At 42.5% G+C, this 21,337-nt stretch overlaps 2 protein-coding genes across 2 annotated transcripts; both read right to left on the bottom strand.

Moving 5' to 3' along the window:
* Positions 1 to 2,358: 2,358 nt before the first annotated feature.
* Positions 2,359 to 5,825, bottom strand: COQ7 (coenzyme Q7, hydroxylase). The gene is made up of 5 exons (XM_029957842.1): positions 5,190 to 5,825; positions 4,680 to 4,794; positions 4,429 to 4,568; positions 3,493 to 3,561; positions 2,359 to 2,932 (listed from the first exon to the last, which is right to left on the bottom strand). Exons 1-5 carry the CDS (start codon positions 5,823 to 5,825, stop codon positions 2,855 to 2,857), a joined length of 1,038 nt encoding a protein of 345 aa, XP_029813702.1. The 3' UTR covers positions 2,359 to 2,854.
* A 12-nt stretch (positions 5,826 to 5,837) lies between these two features.
* Positions 5,838 to 20,896, bottom strand: TMC7 (transmembrane channel like 7). The gene is made up of 15 exons (XM_025894527.2): positions 20,811 to 20,896; positions 18,159 to 18,307; positions 17,635 to 17,802; positions 17,371 to 17,456; positions 16,703 to 16,848; positions 15,945 to 16,092; positions 14,338 to 14,508; positions 12,686 to 12,843; positions 11,696 to 11,813; positions 11,035 to 11,132; positions 10,535 to 10,718; positions 9,759 to 9,889; positions 9,333 to 9,488; positions 7,951 to 8,029; positions 5,838 to 7,032 (listed from the first exon to the last, which is right to left on the bottom strand). The coding sequence occupies exons 3-15, from the start codon at positions 17,720 to 17,722 to the stop codon at positions 6,973 to 6,975; spliced, it is 1,623 nt and encodes a 540-aa protein (XP_025750312.1). The 5' UTR covers positions 17,723 to 17,802; positions 18,159 to 18,307; positions 20,811 to 20,896; the 3' UTR covers positions 5,838 to 6,972.
* Positions 20,897 to 21,337: the final 441 nt, after the last annotated feature.

Here is a 21,337-nt window from a genome sequence, read left to right as displayed (position 1 = left end):
AGAATTCAAGGCAAGTGACATGCCACAACTTCGAAGCTAGTGACAAAAAATTACTAGCATACCATTTGAAATTATGTCTTCCCTAAAGCCAAGAAACAAGGCACACACAAGTGAAGACCCTGTCAATCTTCCCCACCCCCTGTTTTGAAAACGCAGCATTTCACAGCCCTTCTGTCTGATCCAGGCTCCTTTTCCTCTGTCAACATGACCAGAGTTCATTGAGAATTACTGTGATAACAGACTTGTATAAGCTATATACTTTGGCCTGTGCCTGCCATTAACCCCTGTTGGGATGACTAAGTTATTAGTTAGCTTAGTTCTGCCTCAAAATAACATCAAAAAAGTAACTACAGCCTTGCAGCAGCTGTATAATCATTCTGTACAGTACTGAGCACCTCTAGTCGTTTTGTAACCTCCTACTATTTTTTTCAGTCTTTTAAAAGCCAAAACAGGTTTTTAAACAAAGTCTTTTTTTCCTGAGAAAAATGAAAACCAACTCCATTTTCTGTGTAAAAAAACAACAAAAGAAAGAGTAAACTGCCAGTGAACAGGGAAATCCATAGCCATTGGAAGTGGCAGAGGAACAGCCCACGCACATTATAATGGATGGGCAGAAATCTGCTGCTCCAGTAAAGAAGGACCAAATCCTGCTCTGGAGTATAAAGCAAAGTTATTCTCCCAATTCACATTTTATGCTCACAGCTAGAAACAGTGTTACTGTTTGACACCCTAATCAAATGTGCAGGATGTGTTCAGCTGCCGAGGACAAAGAACTCCCTATGAGCACTTCCAGAGTTACAGCAGATATGACCAAGCACACTGATCTCACACAGCGACCTCCCTTTGACCAGAAGAAATACATTAAACATGAGATTTGTCTCTTAAATGTTACCCCAAGTGAGCAGTGTGTGCTGGTCTCGGAGGCCTCCCACGTCTTGGACAATCACATGAGCACTTGTGTTGGAAGCCAGTCCCACCACTGCTGAACACCACCGCAGACATCTTCGGAACACCTCTGTGACCACAGCCTTGGAGAACACCAGGCTTCAGCTGAGAACCACCTCTCTAGGAAAGCCCCACAGATGCCATGTCCAGCTTTCAATCCTGATGCAATGACTAAAAGACCAGGAACTGTCTGGCTCTGTTTCAAGTTTCTGTCCCAGGACCATTGTATTTACGGGTGTGCAAATTGTGGCTTTGAGTCAAAATATACTCTGCCCTTCCCTCCCCCCCTCCCAGCTCTAATAATGGACTTACAAAAGATGCTGTCCCATGCTGCCCCTGGTATTAAAGGCTTTACAATGGACTATTCATCAAGCAATCCTTTTTCCTTCATTTCCTCAATTATTAAAGCTGATGACTTACACAACTGCACTGCACAGGTTTCCAATACCATTTTTTACCCCTCTGGTCACTTAAAATTAGCCATTCTTTTGTGCCAATTCCTCTCTCCTCCAAATTACCTAGGAATTTTCCACATGCATATTGAATGCTTTAGAGAAATTAAGGCAAGAAATCTGCTAGATGTAATTTTTGTTCAGTGAATTGGTTAAGTTAGGGAAGATATTGCATTAGTCTAACAGGACATACCTTTAGCAAACTTGAGTTTTCACACATGTGATTCACAACTGTCTGGGGTTGAGGCAAATAAAATGAGAATCCCTTAGAGTTCTCTTCTGATTATGCAGTCCCTGATTTAGCTTCCAGTTCCTCAAGTTACTCCAGTGGGTGTGCAAACCAGTCATAGATAAGAGAACCAAATGCTACTTTGCTACAATGTAAATAACATCAGTAGTTTGAGTATAACCAGGTAACACTTGAAACAGTTGGACAGAAAATATTTTTAAATGGTCAAAGTGCCAGTCATAATAAATCACACAGAATAGGAGTTTCTCTGCATTAAGATTTAGCTTTCAGTCTAAGCTCCTCCACAAAAAAAAAAAAAAGGCTAAATAATCCTCTTTAAGAAGCCTTTCATGTCAAATTACACACCAATCAGCACCTACAAACACTAACAGAGCTACTAAAAAGGTAGACCCAGACGTGCCTGGATTAAATGCTGTCTGAAGCAAAGTAAGATAAGCTTGAAAGCTCTAACAGAATATTAAATGTAGTTCCATAGGTGGTCCAAGTTGCTCTCTCCATCTGCTTTGTGTCAGGAATCAGTTCTTTTACACACACACTTGGGTCAAAAAATCCCAAACCAAACAAACCCAAGAAAATACCAAACAGCAACAATAACAGAATCCCACCACAACAAAAAAAAAACAACCAAGGAAATAAAATTTTACTGAAAGAATTTAGAACTGCACCTGAAAAACAACCCACCCCAAAACACAAAGAAGTCTTTAAGTAAAATTGGTCTTATAATACCAATCTTTATTCAATACAGATTGAAAATAAATACTTGCCAGTAGTTCACTTACTCTGAAAACAGAAATCAAAAATAATCTACTTCATCAGTATTAACCATTTCAAAATTAGCTGATGAGCTCCAGCTTATTTCAAGTACACATAAATTTCAAGGCAACAGAGAATGTATTTATAATTTTTATGTGTGTATACATACACACATATTGCATATATACACATATTTTGCTGCCACCTTGTGAACAGTCTCTGAATAGGGAGGTTTGGTTCATACAGACCCAACTCTGCCACCTTTGCTCACATTTAGACCAACTGACTTTAACACAGATACTTTTTAAATAGGTGCTCAATGTGACAAAGGATGACTGAATCAAGTGCTTAGTGCAGAAAATTTTAAAAGGCTGAATATAAGAGCTCTTACTCTTCCACAATTTCCATGCACTTGTGTCCCAGTTTATTGCCACAACCATTCTGGAAAACATCACTAAATTCTTTCTGATAAAAATATTGCAGCTTTGCATCCAAGTTGTATGGCTGTCTTCAAAACAGAATAAGCTGGTGTCTGTAAAAAGAATAAAAGATTAAATACATCTCCTGAAGTGTTTTGCTTGAACCAAAATGTGATAAGGAATAGTAAGCATTGTATAAAAACAAAACACACACACAAAAAAATCCCACCTGCATTTGTAGTCTGATTGACCATAGAGAAAACTAAACTAAAACCTATCAGCTTTGCAGAATATTTCCATTTCTCCACAAATGTAAGTCAGGAGAAAAATAAGGAGAGAAGCCACACGCTTCTCATCTATTATTCCAGGGAGCACAGAATTCAGTTCAGTATTTCACAATTCCTAACAGGGTTGTGACCATCTACCAAGATGATGCCTCAAGTTCCCAGCTGTATGGGTAGCACTTATTAGCCTTATCTTCAAAAGTATCTAATCTAAACTTAAATTACAATAAAATTTAAAATTTTGCAGAGCAAACCTCTGGGGAAAACACAGTCACTTCAACACCTGACATGAGTTCCAACAGATTTGGTTGTCCTCCAGAAAAATGAAAGCTGTAATATTGCAGGGCTTTCTTCTATGGATCTTTGGGAAAGAACAACATTTTACTTACTGCTTCTGCATCATGCTCTATCCCAATGTCATGGTGCTCCCGTTCATCATCCCGAAATTGCTTTATTACCTTTAAAAATAGCAGGTAATTAGCAAGTCTACTTTGCAGACAAATCAAGGTAGCTGGTACACAAAACTATCTGCCGTTGACCACTGCATGCACCACAGCAAGCTGAGGTCTCTCAAGAAACTTCTCAAAGATCTGAGTCTCTAATTCAGAAAGAAGGGAATTCTTTACAGTATTCTCCAAAGAAAGTCTTTAAGGCCAAGGTGCTGTTTAATATATCACTATCTTTTTCACTGTTTCAAAAAAACTTATAGTCACAGTAAACTTGTAACACTGATTAGTTTCACATGCACACATACATTATTCTGACAATCTGAATAAGGAAATTAAGGTCTTTTTCTTGCCAATCACTAGGAATGTTTCCCTGCAGGCCAACTGGGATTTTGTTTATTCTAAAGAACTCTTTTTTCTTTTTGAGTTTTTCAACTGGGACCAAAAGGCACTGTGTGCAGTTCTGGGCCCTGCAGTTTAAGGAGGATGTGAAGGTACCTGAATGTGTTCAGAGCAGGGCAACAAAGCCACTATGCAATCATATTTCTGCCTTTTGTTTCCCCTTCAAACCCTTCCTTTCAATTAAAATTAATCAAAATTAAAGCACAATTCTCCCACTCAAAAGGGAAATGCTGAGTTACTGAAAATACGCTGAAGATAACCCAACATATATTTTAATTTTGGTACTTGATCAATTTGGTGCTGCTGAAGGAAAAAAAAAACCTTTTATCTTAAAAGTTTCTGCTGACTTCAGCATTCTGAGTGACAGACACAGAGAGATCTACTGTAAATTCCATGAGCATGTCATTTTTAAAAGATTAAAGTTGCATCAGGTGATTCAATGAGTTTGTTAAGCTACTTTTTAAGTCAGTTAAATACCTGCAATAGTTCTTTGTACTTTTCTGGATCTTCTTCCATCAGAGTTCGGATCTGGTTGTTGTAGTGGTCTGATATACTCTCTTCCACTGCCACTGTGCAAGCCATGGCACCCTTCTTTCCCAGCAAAGCACTTCCAGCCCCTGTGGTTGTGGTGCCAAACATACGAACACAATGAAATCTGAAGCAACACAAATAATTTGCACATTTGTAGACTTCATAAAATGACAACAACAACAACAATACATACCCACCTAAAACAAAACCTGCTACATTCCAGAAAGGCAATAAAACAGTAGGTCGAACTCTGTATGCAACCATGAGCTCATTGAACTTTTTCAGGTGGACTTTTTCTTGATTCCACATTTGCTGCAAAAGAGTCAGATCACAGTGAAGTAAAAAATCACAGAAGTTAAACGTTTCCAATAAAAGTAATAAACGCAAAGAAAAACGAAACAAAACCACACTGTGACAGCTGAGGTAACACTATAACATCACAGAGAAAAAATGAAGAAGGGCAGACGAGGATAGTAACAAAAAGGCAACATAAAAACATTTGGGAAAATAGGACAACACTACAGCATCTGTAGTACTGGTAACTTCTTTAGCAAGTAATCCCACCCCTCTTTACAAACACACCCGTTTGGACATGCTTAGAAAAAGATGTACAACAAACTTGCCACGAAAGCGATGACCTTTCACCTTCATCCGGCGCTGTTAATTAGACGCAAATTAACACAGCGCTCGCCCCCAGGCCCACTGACCTGGATGACCGGTCCCACGCTCGACCTGCCCAGCACGGCCATTTGCCCCGCGTAAATGCGGTTGGCCCCGTACTCCCCCGCGTGGTCTACGCGGATAATGCGGTCTATGACGGGCTTGTTGATGCCCTGCGGAGCCGCCTGCGTGCTGCACGGTCTGGGAGCGGCCCCGCCGGCGGGCACAGGCCGCGGACCTGTCGGAGAGACAAAGGTGACACAAGCTCCGCTACGCCCAGCCCCGGCCGAGGCGCTGCCCCCCGCGGGGCCGGGCGGCGATGCGGGGGACAGGCAAGGAGCACAGGGCAGGGCCCGTCCGGGCCCGCAGCGGAGGCACCGGCGCCGCCCCAGCGAGAGCCGCACGCCGGACCGATCCGGCCACCGCCGCCATCCAGAAGACGGCTCCTCCGTGACGTCATCACCGCGCGCCCGCTCCCGCCTATCCACGACCACGATTGGTTCCCCCGAGCCGCCGCATTGGGCAGCCCAGCTGTCAGTCAGAGCCGGCGTCTCCCGGTTGCCGTGGGAACGGGGGCGGGGCTCACCGTTCCCGCCCCCGGCGGCCGAGGCGGGAACCGCGGGTGGAGCGCTGAGGGCGCGGGCCCGCCCCGTCCGCAGCCACCGCAACCTGCTGTAAAACATCACACCTTGGAGTAAAAAATAGAACATTTATTGGACGCTAATCTCTTCAAAATGAAGGCAGAAAACATCTCGGAGCATTACATAAAAAGGATAGTGTCTCACATTAACCAAAGAGCAGATTTCAAGGAATATATACAATTCTGTACAGAAGATCCTTAACATCAATCTTTAAATAAAGGAATCTCTGTTAGTAGCCTCCCGGAACAAACTGCTGGGACTCACATGGCCCCAGCAGTGCAGATAAGCAAGAAGAAACGTGAAATTAAGGGGCACTGACACACAGTGCTACCAACCAATAACTCTTAAATATTCACATTTTAGAGTAAAAAGAACAGTAGTCAAGATGCTCACACAAGAATAGAACACAAATAATAATGCTTTAAAACATTAAAAAGAGGGGGAAAAAAGAAAAAGAAAAAAAGGCCCCTCCACAGCAGCTGGTGCCCAAGCAGGGCTGTGCCTGCTGACCTGGCTGCTCTTCTCCTCCTACACCCCAGTGTTTATTCAGAGCTCTTTTATCATAACACATAATAATCATTTATATTGTTTTCTCTGAGCCATTTTGCAACGTTATCCAGTGTTCAACCGCACTTGCTACTTCAGAGCAAAACAAATATAAAAGCCTCATCTCTAAAAATATTTAGAAAACTGATTTCAAACCCATCTGTGGTATTTTCTTCTCCCATGCACCGTTTCAAAATACTTGCCTACATCTTTTTTTTGCTTCAGTTTTAAAAAGAGAAGGGAGTTGGAAACATGTAGTACCATACCCTTCCCCTACCCTCATGATTCTTAGAGCATAATTTGTAAAAACAGTACAAGAGAGTTTCAGTTATGATCACATTTTACCCCAACTCCTTGGAAAAATAGGGACTTAAATCCCAACAGCCCTGAAGCTGGATAAAGTGTCCTACCATACAATTTTTTTGAACAGGTCTAACACAGTATAAATTAGCTGAATGTCCAGTTTTGGAAACTTTAGGCCCTACTGGCTTAATCAAGACTAAGACCACAAGTGTCCATTACATAGACTGCAGTGCCATGGTGCCAGTCAGCTGCTCAATTTTTTGGTGCTGCAGATGCTTCTACTCTTATCTTGTGGTTCTGGGAGTTTCAGGAAGTCAAGTTCTTTTGGTTTTCATGGTTTTCAAGGATGCCTCTTCGCTTCTGTTATCTTTCTGATTAGGAACATCTTGTCACGACTCTCCTGGAAAGACAGAATAAAAAGTATGCTCTACATGAACAGTGTTAATACAAGTTATCTATGAACAGCTCATGTCTTTATTAGAAATAAATAGGTGTGCTCACTACATTGTGCTCTCATTAGTGGCTCCCAGAACACTCTCAACTGCCTGAGCAATTTTAAGTTTACAATAGCCTTGACTTCATTTATCTCACATTACCAAGAAATGGGCTATTTCCTAAGAAAGTGTCAGTAGTGAAGCTGGGTTCCAACTCAAGCAGTTTGTCAGAGCACAGCACACGAGTGATGCCAAACCTGGCAGTGGCTTTTGATGGCCACAAAGCAGCATTTCTGCACTAGCAGTCCTTCCCCAAAGGACTGGTTAGCAGGGGCTCGTTCCACTTTCAGTACCTGCTCAAGAGGTGCTGGGACCTGCTCTCAGGAACGAGACCAGACATGATGCAGTAGAAATACAGGCCTGGAGGGAAGGGTAGGGAGTCAGGTGCCTGTTTGTGAGGGCAGAGAAGGAAACAGAAGTGGAGGTTGTGCAAGACGGTGGAGGGGACAGGGAGCACAAGATTCAGGTTTTCTTTCGGCAGAAAAATCACATAGATGGGTGGATTTAAGCAAGGCAACAGATGAAAAACAGGGACACAGTTTCTCAGAGGCCTATTTCTTGCATGTGCGTTGCCTGATACAACCAGACCTTGGTGCAGTTGCAGCTGATACCCAGGAAAACAAACTGCACTGAGAAACACCATCTCTGCTGTGAAATACCATAATTCTTTGGTTATTTTCCTGTGTAATTTGTAAAACATTCTCCACTGCCTGTGCAAACACCAAGTATCCAGGAGACCATAAAAATCGCTGTTCCTCTGCACGCCTCATTTCTGTGCCCCTAAAGTTCTCTTTGTTGTGTCAGTAAAGTGGGTCAAACCTTACCAAAGCCAGTTGTTCTTCCAGTCGCTCAACCACTCGTTTGTGTGCTCCAGCCAAGGCCATAAAATAGAACATAATGAGGCTGAAAACAACAAACACACACTGTATGTTAGCATCATGCAAAACACCATCGGTCACAAAAAGGCTGATATGGGCTGGAGAAATGGTCAGTTTGTGGGTTCAGATGAGAAGCTGTTGGAGAAAAGAAACATTTCTTAAAAAAAAAAATCACTATGCTGCTGGGGTAGGTTGGGCATAGCTCTGCTCAAAAGCATCTGCTGAGAGATTTGTGCTGCCAGCAGGCAGGGCCTGTGTTAGGGAGTGCCAGGGGACAGGGAGGCACAACACAGATGTTACAGGCTGCATTCTGACAGCTCTGTCTAGACTGTCAGTTCCTGCCCTGTTCCAAGTGTATGTATGGGGGGGTTGTTCCTGAAAAATTAGGTTTAATGAGGCTTCACTGGAGTAACTCTGCTCCCATGGGGGTTTCTAACTAAGGTAAGCAGCCACAGATGAGTATGGCAGCCATTCTGTATATCACATATCCCAGTGTAATCTGTGACTCTGATTATCCACAGTGCATTAAATGAGGAAAAAAACCAAGAACCACAATGGTAGAAATGCCTATATAAATCATGTAATTTTCTTTTCCAAATAATAAGCAGTAGGGTAGTAGTGCAAGTCATCCTTCACCTTTTACATGGGCTTTATGATAAAGTAAAAAAAGAAAAAACAAACAAAGAGGACTTGAGATTTCCTGTATACGTAATAACAGATCCAGTTCAGGAGAACACATAAACGTGCTATGAAAGAAAGGGCTGGGTGGAGTCTGAAATAAACTGCATGGTTTCTCAAGTGTAGAAGTTGTAGAAAGCATCAGGTAACAAGGCTCCAAAATTTGCACTCAAGTGCACAAAATTCCATTTAAACATAATAAAAACCCTTTATACTGGAACACCTGCTCTACTTGGCTCTGTTTTGAATAGGAGGGTTGTATTAGATGCTCCCTACAGGTGACTTCTGACCTTAGAAATTTTATGATTCTATATTGAATTTTATATTACAGAATGACTGTTTTGAGAGTGCTGTTTAATGTTCGTTTGGTGTTTTAAAACTAAGGTTTGTGAAGAGGAATTGTGATCACAGAGTTTACAATGCTAACTTGCAGAGGATTTGCAGTTAACATTTTTGAAAAGGACACTGTTAGATATGGGAAGTGAGAGGAAATGGAATAAAGCTACTGAGTGCAAAGACATAAGGGATGAAGATTCACGTGTGCTTCGATCCTTTTGACTGCAAATGAAAAATCTGGTCTAATAGATGTTTGGTATTAGTTCAGTAAGGAAGGAAATGAAGCTGCATAAGTGAATCAGTACAGTACTCACCAAATGACCATAAAAAAAGGCACTGCAAAGGCTTCTGATGCCATGCCAAAAAGGACCTGCTGCAGACCTTTTGGAAACCCACGTATTGTATCTGGAACAACTTCCCATGAAGTGTTAAAATTCCTGAATGGCCCACATGCCTTGGAGGAGGGGATACTGTCAAAGGAGCAGAACAGAAAGAAGATGTTACACCAAAATGTAAAGATAAAATAATCCAACACAAGCCCAGCACCAATTTGCCAATGGGGTAAAAGTGTCCTGTGTCTTTAAAACTAATTTTTGTTTATGTGAACTGAGTTATAATTTGATGTATTATACACTATATATTTCATTCCAATTTATCGTTCCAAAGTCGTGTGTCTGCTTTTACAGAACTGACAACTTTAGAACAAGTGTCACCTTCAGAAAAGTTAAGCTGTCACTCACCTTGCTATGCTGACTCCCACAGGAATAAAAGCCAAAATGAGCCCAATCAACAGCACTGCCAGGAAGAAAAAGTTGGAACTTGATGCCCTGATAGGCCTATCTGCAGGTTTTCGTGCATGTATCAAACTGATCTGAGGAGGGAAAGCCAGCAAGACTGTTACCAGTACATTTATATACATACATCCGAGTATACTTTCCCCACCAGCTGAATTTCCCATTCTCAAACGTGCTACCAGCTACCACACAACCACTCTCCTTTGATGCACATGGGCTGAAAAGGGCTAAGACAACAACGCCTTATATTTTGGTGTAAATCTTCTGTTCTGATTAAGAATTTGGTCCAGGGAACCTCATGCACAGAGTCAACAGACACATCCAACCCAGCTTGGATTTTCTATTTTGCTTCCAAATTTTTAGCTGTTTTGCAAAATTTTGCCCAAGTTCTAAGCTGTGTTGCTAATAAATAGATTATTGCATGAAAGTGTTGTAAAGTAGTTTTGGTACATAAAAAGATTTTATTAAAAAAAAGGACAAATAATTGAAGAGGTAGTAACTGAAATGTGGCTTTGCTTGATCTCAAAGCAAAATTCTACCTTCACTTAACAGTAAAAAACCTACATAAAGTGGAATATCATTGCCTCATTCCAGTACCCTGCATCCACAGATGTTTTTAGGGTTTTTTGTTTGTTTTAGATCACCTGCATACCTAAATATCTATATTAGAAAAACCACAGAGATATGCTCAATTTTCTTTGTTAACCATACACCTTCATTACCTTTTTAATGTAAAAGATGATGAAGTATTTAACAGTTGCTATGGCAGGGAGAAGTGGTGAAAAGAAGGTTCCAATCCAGCAAATTGTCTGCCCATAAATGATTTCAAGGACATTGTCAGAAATTCTAAATTCCGCCAATCCATACCACTGAACTGGCTTGCAGGAGCAATGAGTAACTAACAACCTAAAACCAAAGGACACCATTAGTCCTAAATTTAAGTTATAGTGCTCAGATGAATTCTAACACATTTGGAACACACAGAATTTATCATTTAAGCGTTAGACAACATTACAGAAAAATGTCTGAAGAAAAAAGTCTCAAATATCAAAAGCTACACAGCCACCTGAATAACAAACAAGTACTCAAACCACCAGAAATAAGTTTATGTGTATTTTAAAATTGGTAACCTGGTTAGAACTAAGAGGAATTAATAACAGAAAAAAGAAAATATGTTTCATATGTCATTTGCAAAATATGCTCAAAAAACAGAGATACTTACTTTCTAGGAAAGTCCACAAACAGGGTCATACCCAGAATTATAATAAAATCAAATATCATCAGTTTATACATTTCTTGTCCAACGTCAGATTCCCAGCACTATAAAAACAAGTCAGGAAAAACAAGATTAGCAGTCTAAATAAAAGTGAAAAATAAATCTGTCCATCACTAAAGCAACAAACGTCTCAGTTAACAGCATAAAGTTCAAACTAACTCCCATTTCTAAAATATTTAAAGTTTCAGAGCTCCCATGCCAAGCTTTTCACTTGTTTGTTTTGGTGGGTTTTGTCTGATTTGGGTGGTTGGTTATTTCCTCTTTGTGCCTTTTTTTTTTTTTTTAGGAAAAACCATTTGCCTTATCAAAGCAAAAAGCAGTAGCACAACTGTCTCCAAAACACAGCCACCTCAAACAACACTGAAGGTAGACAGAAAATCTGTGCTAAATGATCATCTGCCACTGGACTAATTCCAAGTTTTAGACAAACAAAAGATCCATGTAGTAACTGTACTGGTTTGCACTGAGCAGTGAGAATCAGCACCAGGTATAACATGAATGGCAACCCCAGGGCTGATACTGAACACCTCTAGACAAGCAACTCTCATGGAAAACAAATCTCTGTTCACAGGTTCAGATGATTAAAGAGCAAGATAAATCTGCTTACAGGATAGAGTTTGTAATTGTATCCACAGGGCTCACACTTGTCAGCAGCACAGTTGGAGATCTGACTCCACAGAGAGAACAAGAGAACACCAATATTGGCCAAACGCAGGAAGACACACCTGGAAGAAAGGCAAAACTTAATTCCAAACCTGCCAGAAGAGAGCCACTTGGCTCACTTTGCACAGGAGTCCAAGGAAGCCTCGAAACACAAAAAGGGTCATGAAGAGCTTTAACAGAACAGCCAGATAGATAATAAACACATTTCTTTCCTTAGTAGTAAGTTAAATTGCCTTTCACTTTCCCAGCTTTAGGCTACAGTCCCTTGTTTCTTTTCTCAATATGGTTCCTCAGTCAGTCATTTCAGCTGCAGATCTTGATGCTGCAATGGGTTGCAATTCTCTCAAGCACAATTTGGGAGGCCAGGTGACAATTCTGTGTGCATCATTTCCACCTCATGTAGCTTCGGGCCTTCCAAGGCACTTAGCCAAACCAGAAATACAAAGGACAGGCTTGGAGAGTTCAGATGCTTCAACCCAGACCTCACTGCCTTAAGGTGCCAAACACCAGTTCTTCATGCTCTCACACTTAAGTATCTTTTACCCCAAAACTTTTAACTTCTGCCTTGTGCTTCAGTCACTGCTGTACATACACATCTGCTCATTCAAGGGAACTGCTGCACACAAAGCAGTGTGAATCCACAGCTCTGCGACCACAAATTCTTTACTGACTATTCAGGTTGTTGAAGATGTCCAGACCACACAGTTAAATGGGACTGAGAGAAAAACTTGGACACTGAGATGATTGCACTGCACTGTCATCAAAACAGATTGTTCCCAGATGTAAAGTTTCCAGCTAAACATTAGCCAAACAATGCCTGCTTGGTTTCCATGACCAACTTCTCTGCTTCTTGATATTTCAATGTTTACAAGACATATAACCTACCAAGAACAAGTTGTTCCAACATCCAAGGCCACAATAAAAACATCTTTACCTCATGAGTGTCAGTATGATCTCAAAGGCTGGTAAATAATCTTCAAATTTGATCAGAAATGAGAAGATCTGAGGACCAATGAAGTTGGCCAATGTGATCACTATTGAAGGCAAATACTGCACTAAGAGATTAGCCTGGAAGTTTGTATTGCTGATGTCCTGCACAAGAAGAGACGAGAGAAAGACAATACTTCAACACATCTTCCTGACACCATGCTCTCTCCAGCTACCCACCAACCTCTCCTGTCCAGGATTCAGGTAGCATCTTTTACTCTGTCTGCATTCTCCACCTACATTTGCACTGGGCAGTAAGAATCAGATATAACATGAATGGCAAACCCATCTGATTCCGAATACCTCTAGACAAGCAAGTTTCATGGAAATCTCTATTCTATATACTGCAATCCTGATCACTATCTATCTCTGCAGTTTGCTGCTACACACCCCTGCCTTCTCCTGCTCCCTTGACCAGTAACTCCCTCCACCTCCAGGTAAGAGTATTTCTGTGCTTCCCCAAAGTTTCTGTTTCAAGTGTCTGACTATGTTGCTAATCAGCACCAAGGCTGCCAGGTTTTACACCTACCCAAAATGCAAACACTTGTCAAGTTATTCTCACTGATGCCAAGCAGCTCCCCTGACTTTCCTACCATCCTGACAAGCCCTTCTACCTGCTCATTTCGGCAAGGTCAGGATACAGACCCTTAAGCATAAAGCCCACACTAAGTGAAGCTGGTTTTTTGAGTTGTTCAGTGTTGTGTTGTCCTCTCCTTTGCCCTCAAACAATATCTCTGACACAGTTAGTCCCCGTTTCCTGCTTCTGTCTCTACAGTCCTTGCAGTTTACAGAAGTTAAGAGTTAGGTCCACCATGAACATAACTTTCCCCATGCACAGCCAGGCCCATCACATCAGCAACAAACACAGGGGAGAGAAAAAACACAGTCCCCATTCCTACCAGGCTGACTGAACCCTGGGGTCCTACAGAGAAGTCAATGACTGTTGCAAAATCGTCATAACTGTTGTCTGCTCTTGATCTGCTTCTGAACCACTCTTTGTCTGTTTGTCCTGCCAGGGGTCAACAACCCCACCCAACCTGATTCTTTTCCCTACTGATGCAAGAGCCTTTGATTTTGAAAACTTCTCTGTGTTCAAAGCCTTCCTGTTTCCCCACATAGTGGTAACTCAAGTCACAATACAGATCACAATCTCTGCTCTGCCTTCCCTGGCAATGCAGTTTTGCAGCTGAGCAGTGAACCAGATCATGTTGGAGCTGATCACCATGAAGTTTGCTTTAAGGAGATCAGTTCCCTCAGCCAGTTCACTGCCCAGACCCAGCAGGTCACAGTGAGGTGAGCACAGTTACATGGGAAGGGAAGTGAGGGCTGCTCTTCTTATCAGCTGCCTTAGCTCCCAGGCACTTGACACCGAAGCCTCTGCAGCAAAGGGAGACATTACTGGGCTTTTTTTTATTATTTGCACATGGTTCTTAATCTTTCCTGCTCTCTCCTACTAAAAAGAATTGTCTGTACAAAGCATTTTCAGATCCCTTGCATAAAAGGTGCTATATTAAGATACTTGACTCTTTCACAATAGTTCCTCTTGCTGTAATCACCAGCCTCGACTGAATCTGTCCTAATGTCATTTCTGATACTCACATTGGACTTTTCTTGAGAGAAGACAGTTACTCTATAAATAGAATAAAAACATCCTGATAAAATGGCAATAACAATTATATTTATAAATATTCTCAGAGAGTAGATGCGTAGTTCTTCTTTTATTGTCCTGTCAGCTATTTTTTGCTTCAGTCTTTCTTCCTCCAAGTCCATCTACAAACAAAAAAAAAAAAAAAAAGAGATGCAGTTTTCTGGTGCAGCATACAACACTTGACACCACATCTTCTACCTCTGGCATGTGCAAATCCATAGCCTGCTCTAGGAGGGTCAGCACACAGAACTGAGAGTGCCTTTTCCTTGACACAAATGGGTCCACCCAGGAATGAAAGTCCCTGTGTGCTCAGCCTCCTCAGGCTGGGGGCCCTGCAGCCACAGACAAGTGTCTTGCAATCCTCCTATCTTTGCTAGATCAGTAACATATTTCCTTGAGGACAGAAAGACAGTTTGCATGTTCATTTTAACAGACAGATCTCAGATAGCTTGGTACTAAACTCTGAAACGAGTAAATCAGCTCCCCCACCTCATTACTTCTGCAGGTAAGTAACCAGTCCTCACCACTATGGCTCAAACTTCCTTCTCCTACTCATTGTGAAGGAAAATTGGGGGGGTGGCACATAGAGAAGAAAGTACAGTCTCGAGCAGCTTCTCATGAAAACTTGACATAATTCGCCTTATCTGATGCGAAAAGACAGTATTGTCTGTGAAGGCAATTTAACCTGGGCAGACCCACACATTACCCAGGTATTTTCTGAGGATTTATTTCCATCAAACAGCAATATTAAGGGGCAAGTTCTTCTAAAGTGTGAGTTCTAGAGGAAAAAGTGTGGTAAGTAAAGGAGATTCTGGTTATATGATGAAAAAAGATGGCTGTGAACTTCACCAGAGCAGAAAGCAACTCACTGTAATTCATGAAATCTGTAATTACTGCTTTGTGGTTTGAAGTGGAAGTATCTTCTCAAAGGTAATTGTTTCACTACACAAATCTCCACTTCCAGTGTACAGAGAGCAAAAAGAAGGTACTTGTTTCACCAGAAAAGCCTTTCAGACCCTTTTTTCAGAGCTTTTGGGAAATCTAAGCTGCATCAGCATTTTGTATCTGCACATGTGCCAAAGACACCTAAGTGAAAAGTCTTTCAGTACCTTCTTACTACAGCAACACTCTCAGATTGTATGAGGAGTACCATTTGAATTTTATTCCTCCCCAAATAACTGCCTACTGCACTGCACACTTAAAACCCAGAGCACTCAGACTGATTCCTGACAGTACAAGGGTTTTGCCCACAGCTGGGACAGCCTTTCCTGTTGGATTATGTAGAAACTAACACAGGAAGCAGGACTGGAGTGTGAGGAAGAGGCAGATAAGACAAGCAGCCAACAGGTTGGCCTCAGTCCCCAGAGGATGGGGGAAGTGCCAACAACCCCTATTACAGCTACCTAGAAAGCAAGAGGATGTGGGCTGCCCTGCCCCTAAAACAAACTACTTCAGTCCTTATTAACCTTATTCCATTATCTGCAAAATTACACACCTCTCTATTTTAGACACTTAAGCCATAAGAAACCATCATCACAGAAAGATGGAAGTTACTCACCTGGAGCTCATATTGCAAGCTACGGTGTTTTAGCTGAGCTGCATTGGGATCTGTAATGCAGAAGTCCCAGCCTGCAAAGACTTTGTTACAGTAACTCTGAAATGGGTCTGCATCATGCACTAAGTTCTGCTTAAATCCTTCCACAGACCTAGAGAAAAATGCAACTTTATATCATTCATGAGAAGACATATTTTATCCACAGCAAAAAACTACACCGAAGCAACCTGGCTGATCAAAGGCTGAACGACCCCCTCTATAAGCAAACTGCTGTACTTGCTTTGCATCAGTGAGGCACTGGGAGGCTTTCAGAGAGAGGTTCTCAGCAGCTGAACCTCACTGGCACAGGTTACTCCCCCCTGCACTCAGCCACAGTCACACCTTCTCACCTCACCCAGCGCTTCTCTGCCACTGCAAAGAGCTGGCTCAGAAAACTTGAGAGGGTGAAAATAAAAGCCACAGCCAAAAACCCCAAAAGAAAATCCCCCAACAACTACTGTATAGTTGAGGGCCTTTTATTTATATGTATGTGTACATATGAAAAACTGATACTTCAAATTTTTTTCTTTTTTTTTTTTTTATTTTTGCTGGCTCTTGCTTCCCAAGCACAGACAAAGGCTACTGTGGCCCTGCATCCTCAAGCAGAAGATTCTCTATTTCCATATAAAACAGTTCTGGAATGTAGCATGTTCCCTTCAAGTAGGAATACAATGTAAACTGTGCAATAGGTAGCAGTAAATAAACTACATCAACATCTTTACCTTTTTATTATCCATAGGAAACTTAATGCAAGGTAGGCAAATGTAGCCAGGAGGTATGCCAGGGGCAAGTTGTACCTCATGACACTGATCCATACAGCATCTACTGTGTAATAGCCGTAGAACAATCTTGTCACTTCAAGGAATCCCTGGGAAAACATTAATTTGAAACAGAATATGTAACAGCAGCAGCAACTGCCCTGTAAATCCAACCTGGCATTAAGCAATCATTTTGTAAATTTAAAATTGAGGCCCTCAGCAAGCTACAGCAGTCTGTAGCTTCTAAATACTGCCACTGCCTCTACCAAACTGTGATGCAGACACTGTGTGATTAGAATCCCTCCCCTCTCCAGTCAAAGAGCTCTAGGACACAACACTGGGACCTTACACAGAGAGCACAATAGGCAGTGTGCTCCAGAATACACAAGGGTTTAGCAGCTGGGGAGGAGAGGCCAGGCTGCAGCACGTGGCCAGCCAGGCCTTGTGGTTGCTGAGTAATTAGTCAGTTTGAAAACTCCCCTTCTCACAGATAAAGGCTAATTTACCCCAGTGATGCCTTACCATTTTTCAAAATTATCAAAGCTTCGTTCCACTAGTGAAACGTTTTCACATTTTAAATGTCATGCAAGACACAGAAACTTAATTAAAAAAAAACAAACCTAATTACTTACAGTGCCACTGAGCAAATCTTGGAGGTAAGTATAGAAGTAAACAAGTCCCTTATTACCACTAGGTTCATAAATTGAGCAGTTATAATCTGTCAAAAGAAAAGCATGAAAAGTCACTGAAATCACAATGCCCACTGAACTGCAAGATCAAGTTAATTCAAACATGGCACATTCTTATAAAAAAGCATTTCTTTGTTCTGGGAGGTGGAGGAGAAGCTGATGGAAAGTGGGAATCTTACAACAGCTGTACACAGAGAAGATGTTTACCTGTGTTCTTTGGAGAAATGTTAGCAACGGTACTGTTGAATATTCCATAGTCAGAAATGATGGTGGGAAGAGTAATAAAACTGAACATCAGGATAAAAATTATAAAATTCAGCAGGACCAGAAAACGCAGGAAGGAGAAGTAGGACTGGATGCCAGTACCAAATCTCCCTGGGAACAAAAGAAACAGGTGTCAATAATTAAGATGATAAAATAATTGAAAATACAGAATGGGCAGATTATCATTTAAGTTACATTGAATTAACTGAAGAAACATTGCTAAAGCTAAGTACTAAGTACTTCAGACTTTTAGCAATATAACTGAAAAGCAAGCTGGACTTTTAAATAATTTTCTCCAATATATATTTCCTTCTAGCACATCGTGGATTTTACACTCAGCAATAATAAGGGAAGAAATTAACTTCTTAAACACATGCAGTTATATCTGAAACTACACTCACACATGTAATACTGCCAATAACAGAAGCAATTTTGAGGAGGAGAAATCAACATCAGACAGCAAATACCTTCAATGCTGTGAATATCACGTCGCCAAAGCACCAGGTAAGATGACAACCCCTTGGCTTCACTGAGTACTTTTTTCAATGATTTACTGTTAGCTTTTTTCCACTTACTCCATTTAGATAAATATTTTATATCAGCCTGCTGAGAGTCCCTGAGAATCAAGAAATACAGTTACTGAGCACAAGAAATAACTTTTCACTGCATAGAAGAAGGCCCAGCCCGATGGAGCCTGCCTGCAGCCTTCAGGGGAGAGCACAGTGCTGGGAGCTGGAGTAACACACACAGACCGTCCCTATCTGATCCTCCTGCTAATGGTGACATCAGCTTCACTCAAATACAGCAAGTTCTCTCACAAAAAACACTTGCCTCTCTCGGAGAAAAAAAATACCCAATTGACAATAGCACAACACAGAAAAAAATATGTATCTGAACTTCCCGGTGGGATCTCAGGGAAGTTGCCATTAATGACTTCATATTTACAAATGGCTGGAAAAGGAAGAGAAGATTCTTTCCTCAAAACTTCTGACCTCAGCATCTTCACCAAGAGGCTCTTAAAAAATTTCTCTAAAATATTTATCTAAAGTATATTGTGTGAAAAAAAAAAGAAAAAAAGAAAGGAGAGAGAAAGCACACCACAGAGACTTAAATATCTCATTTTGATTTTATAATTCTAACTTTTATATCACATTCCAGTACATAACAGAAAACAAATGTTATTAAAGTAATTAATTTTTCATTATTCAGTTTTAATAGCTTTTTGAAAAGTTTGCTGGGAAGTGCCAACTCAATGAATTTAAGAAAGTAGTTTTTGCCACATCTGGGGGTGCACTGTTCTAATAACAATCTGCAAACAAGACTGAAGACGTGCCACTGCCTGTAATTTTTAACTGCTTCTCACTTATGGATTTTCATATTATATGCATACATTTGCATTTTAGAAGTTGCTGCATGGTCAGCAACAGCATCAAAGAGAATTCTGAGTGGGTCAGAGTTTGCATTTTATTGTTTCTTTTAAGAAACCTGGAAAATGGACAAAACTTCCCAGAAAACTTGAAGATGGACTTGTATGAGCAAATGCTGTCCCAGCCTCTGGTGCCACTGAAGAAGGGCAGCAGTTGAGTGCCCACGGACACCGTGCTGGTGTAGAAGACAAAGGTTTCAGTTTTAAAAGACTTTGTACACAACCCTAAAGTGCCTAAGTGATGCAACTGCCACACCATTGCCACGTGTGCTGTTGCCAGTTTGCTTATCCTACTCAGCTGAAAGTAAAATAAGCATTTTGGCAGGAAGCCGAATTAAACCTCTACACAACAATCAAACAGGCAGCAGACAACCTCAGCTTTAAGTGCAAATACAGCTCTTCTGAAAAGATTTAATTTAGTGGAAACTACAGGCTGCAGCACGTAGTGTTTCAAACAGACACTCTGGAGAACCGTCTGGCCCCTGTTCGGTTTGCATTTTAAATAGAGGCGTGGGCTGCATATTCATCTGAGTTACAGAAGTTGAGTGTTCAGCTTTCAGGACGTTCATACCAAGCACTTTGTGTTGGCAGCTGCTGCACAACATGCAGAGCACTGATCTGTAGAAGTGCCAAGAAGCCCCACCAGAATCTCTCAGTGCTAACATGTGTAAACAAGCTTGGGACCTTGCAACTCCACTTCTCCCTCCAGTTCCTTTTTCTTAAAGAACTGAGCTTTAAATACCCAACTTCAAAAAAAAAAAAAATTCAAGGTATCGAGCACTTCCCTTTACCATGACCTAGATCTTCTGCTACTTCTTGTGTACACACTGTAGGGTTAAACATAACTCCAGGGTCAGGCTGTTTCCCACTGCTCTTGCAATAGAGTAACTCTTGTTCTCCGTGGAGTACCAGACATTAACTGCAGTTTCACCTCTCTCCTGGTTCATAACAGAGCTACAAGGTACCTGATTTAAAGGTGCAGCTGTTCCCCAGCAGCGTAAAACCACATCCTGTACCCTCCCTCCTCACAGCAGCTTTCAGCCCAACAGCGAGACATGAGACAAGCAGAGAAACCCAGGCGGGGCCAAAGCATACTCTTTGCAATCCCTCCCTCCGGGGGGCTACCACCAGGCGGGCAGGAACTGCTCACAGCGCACAGGAAAGAACCGTTTAAAAAAGAATATGGAAAGAAAAAAGGGAGGAAAAAAAGAAAGGGTCCTGAGAAGCTTCCTTCCAGCTGTAGTGAGCCACAGCAAAGGGAGCGCAGTGCATTGTGTAAGAACAGCTAAGCAGACTCAAGAGCAGCAGCACTCGTATACCAGCAGATAACCCACACTGACCCTTGAAAGCACAAAACCCTGAACCAAAAACAAAACAAAACAAAAAAAAAAGAAAAGGAAAAAAAGGAAGCCAGTAAGAAACACGTTTAGCTGCTGCAGGTAAGACTCAAATTTTGAGTCATTTCTTCCAATTCAACCTACTCCTACCCCCAGCAAGCGACTCCCTCGTGCCAGCCAAGAGCACCAGGGCACCTTGGCGTCGGAACCACATGCCACAGGGTGGAACAGATACAGCTGAACCCAGTTCTGCTTCAGCCTTCCAGCGCACCGGGGTCGTGTTCAGAAAAGGTCAATTTAAAAACAAACAAGCAAACAAACAAACAAAAAACAAGGGAAAAAAAGCGAGGATTCACCTTAATCTCCTCTTCTCCGCGATGCTCAGCGGGTGCTCCCTGGCAGGGCGCTCAGCCAGCTCGGCTCCATCCTGCCCCAGCGCCCGGGGCTGGGTGCCGGCGGGTCCGTGCGGGGCCGCCCCGCGCTCCCGGGTCCGCCGCGCCGCCGCCGCGCGACTGGCAGCTGGGCAGCTCCTGCAGGAAATCCACAGGTGCGGCACCGCGCGGGTCCTCGGGAGGAACAGCCCTGCGGGGGAGAGAGCGGGGGCTGCGGGGCGGGGGTCGCCGCAACAGGGCACCCGGGACCCCGCAGCGCTGAGCTGGGTCCCGCGGGTCCCGTCCGTCCCTCCATCCATCCATCCCCCGGCCCGCCCGCCCCGCGCCCTCACCGCTGCCCCGCTGCCCTCCCGGCGGCCCCGCGGCGGCCCCCGCTCCGCTCATGTCGGCGGGGGAAGCCGGAGCTCAGCCCCGCGCCGCTGCCGCCGTTTCCGGGCCTGCGGGCCGCGCTGCCGCCCAGAGCGGGGCGAGGCCGCCCGTGGGGCCGCCTT

Source organism: Manacus vitellinus, unplaced genomic scaffold (assembly GCF_001715985.3).
Source record: "Manacus vitellinus isolate BGI_N305 unplaced genomic scaffold, ASM171598v3 scaffold_12_pilon, whole genome shotgun sequence".
Classification (NCBI taxonomy): Eukaryota; Metazoa; Chordata; class Aves; order Passeriformes; family Pipridae; genus Manacus; species Manacus vitellinus.
Note: the sequence above shows the minus strand (reverse complement) of the source record. Positions and strands in the feature narration are given on the sequence as shown.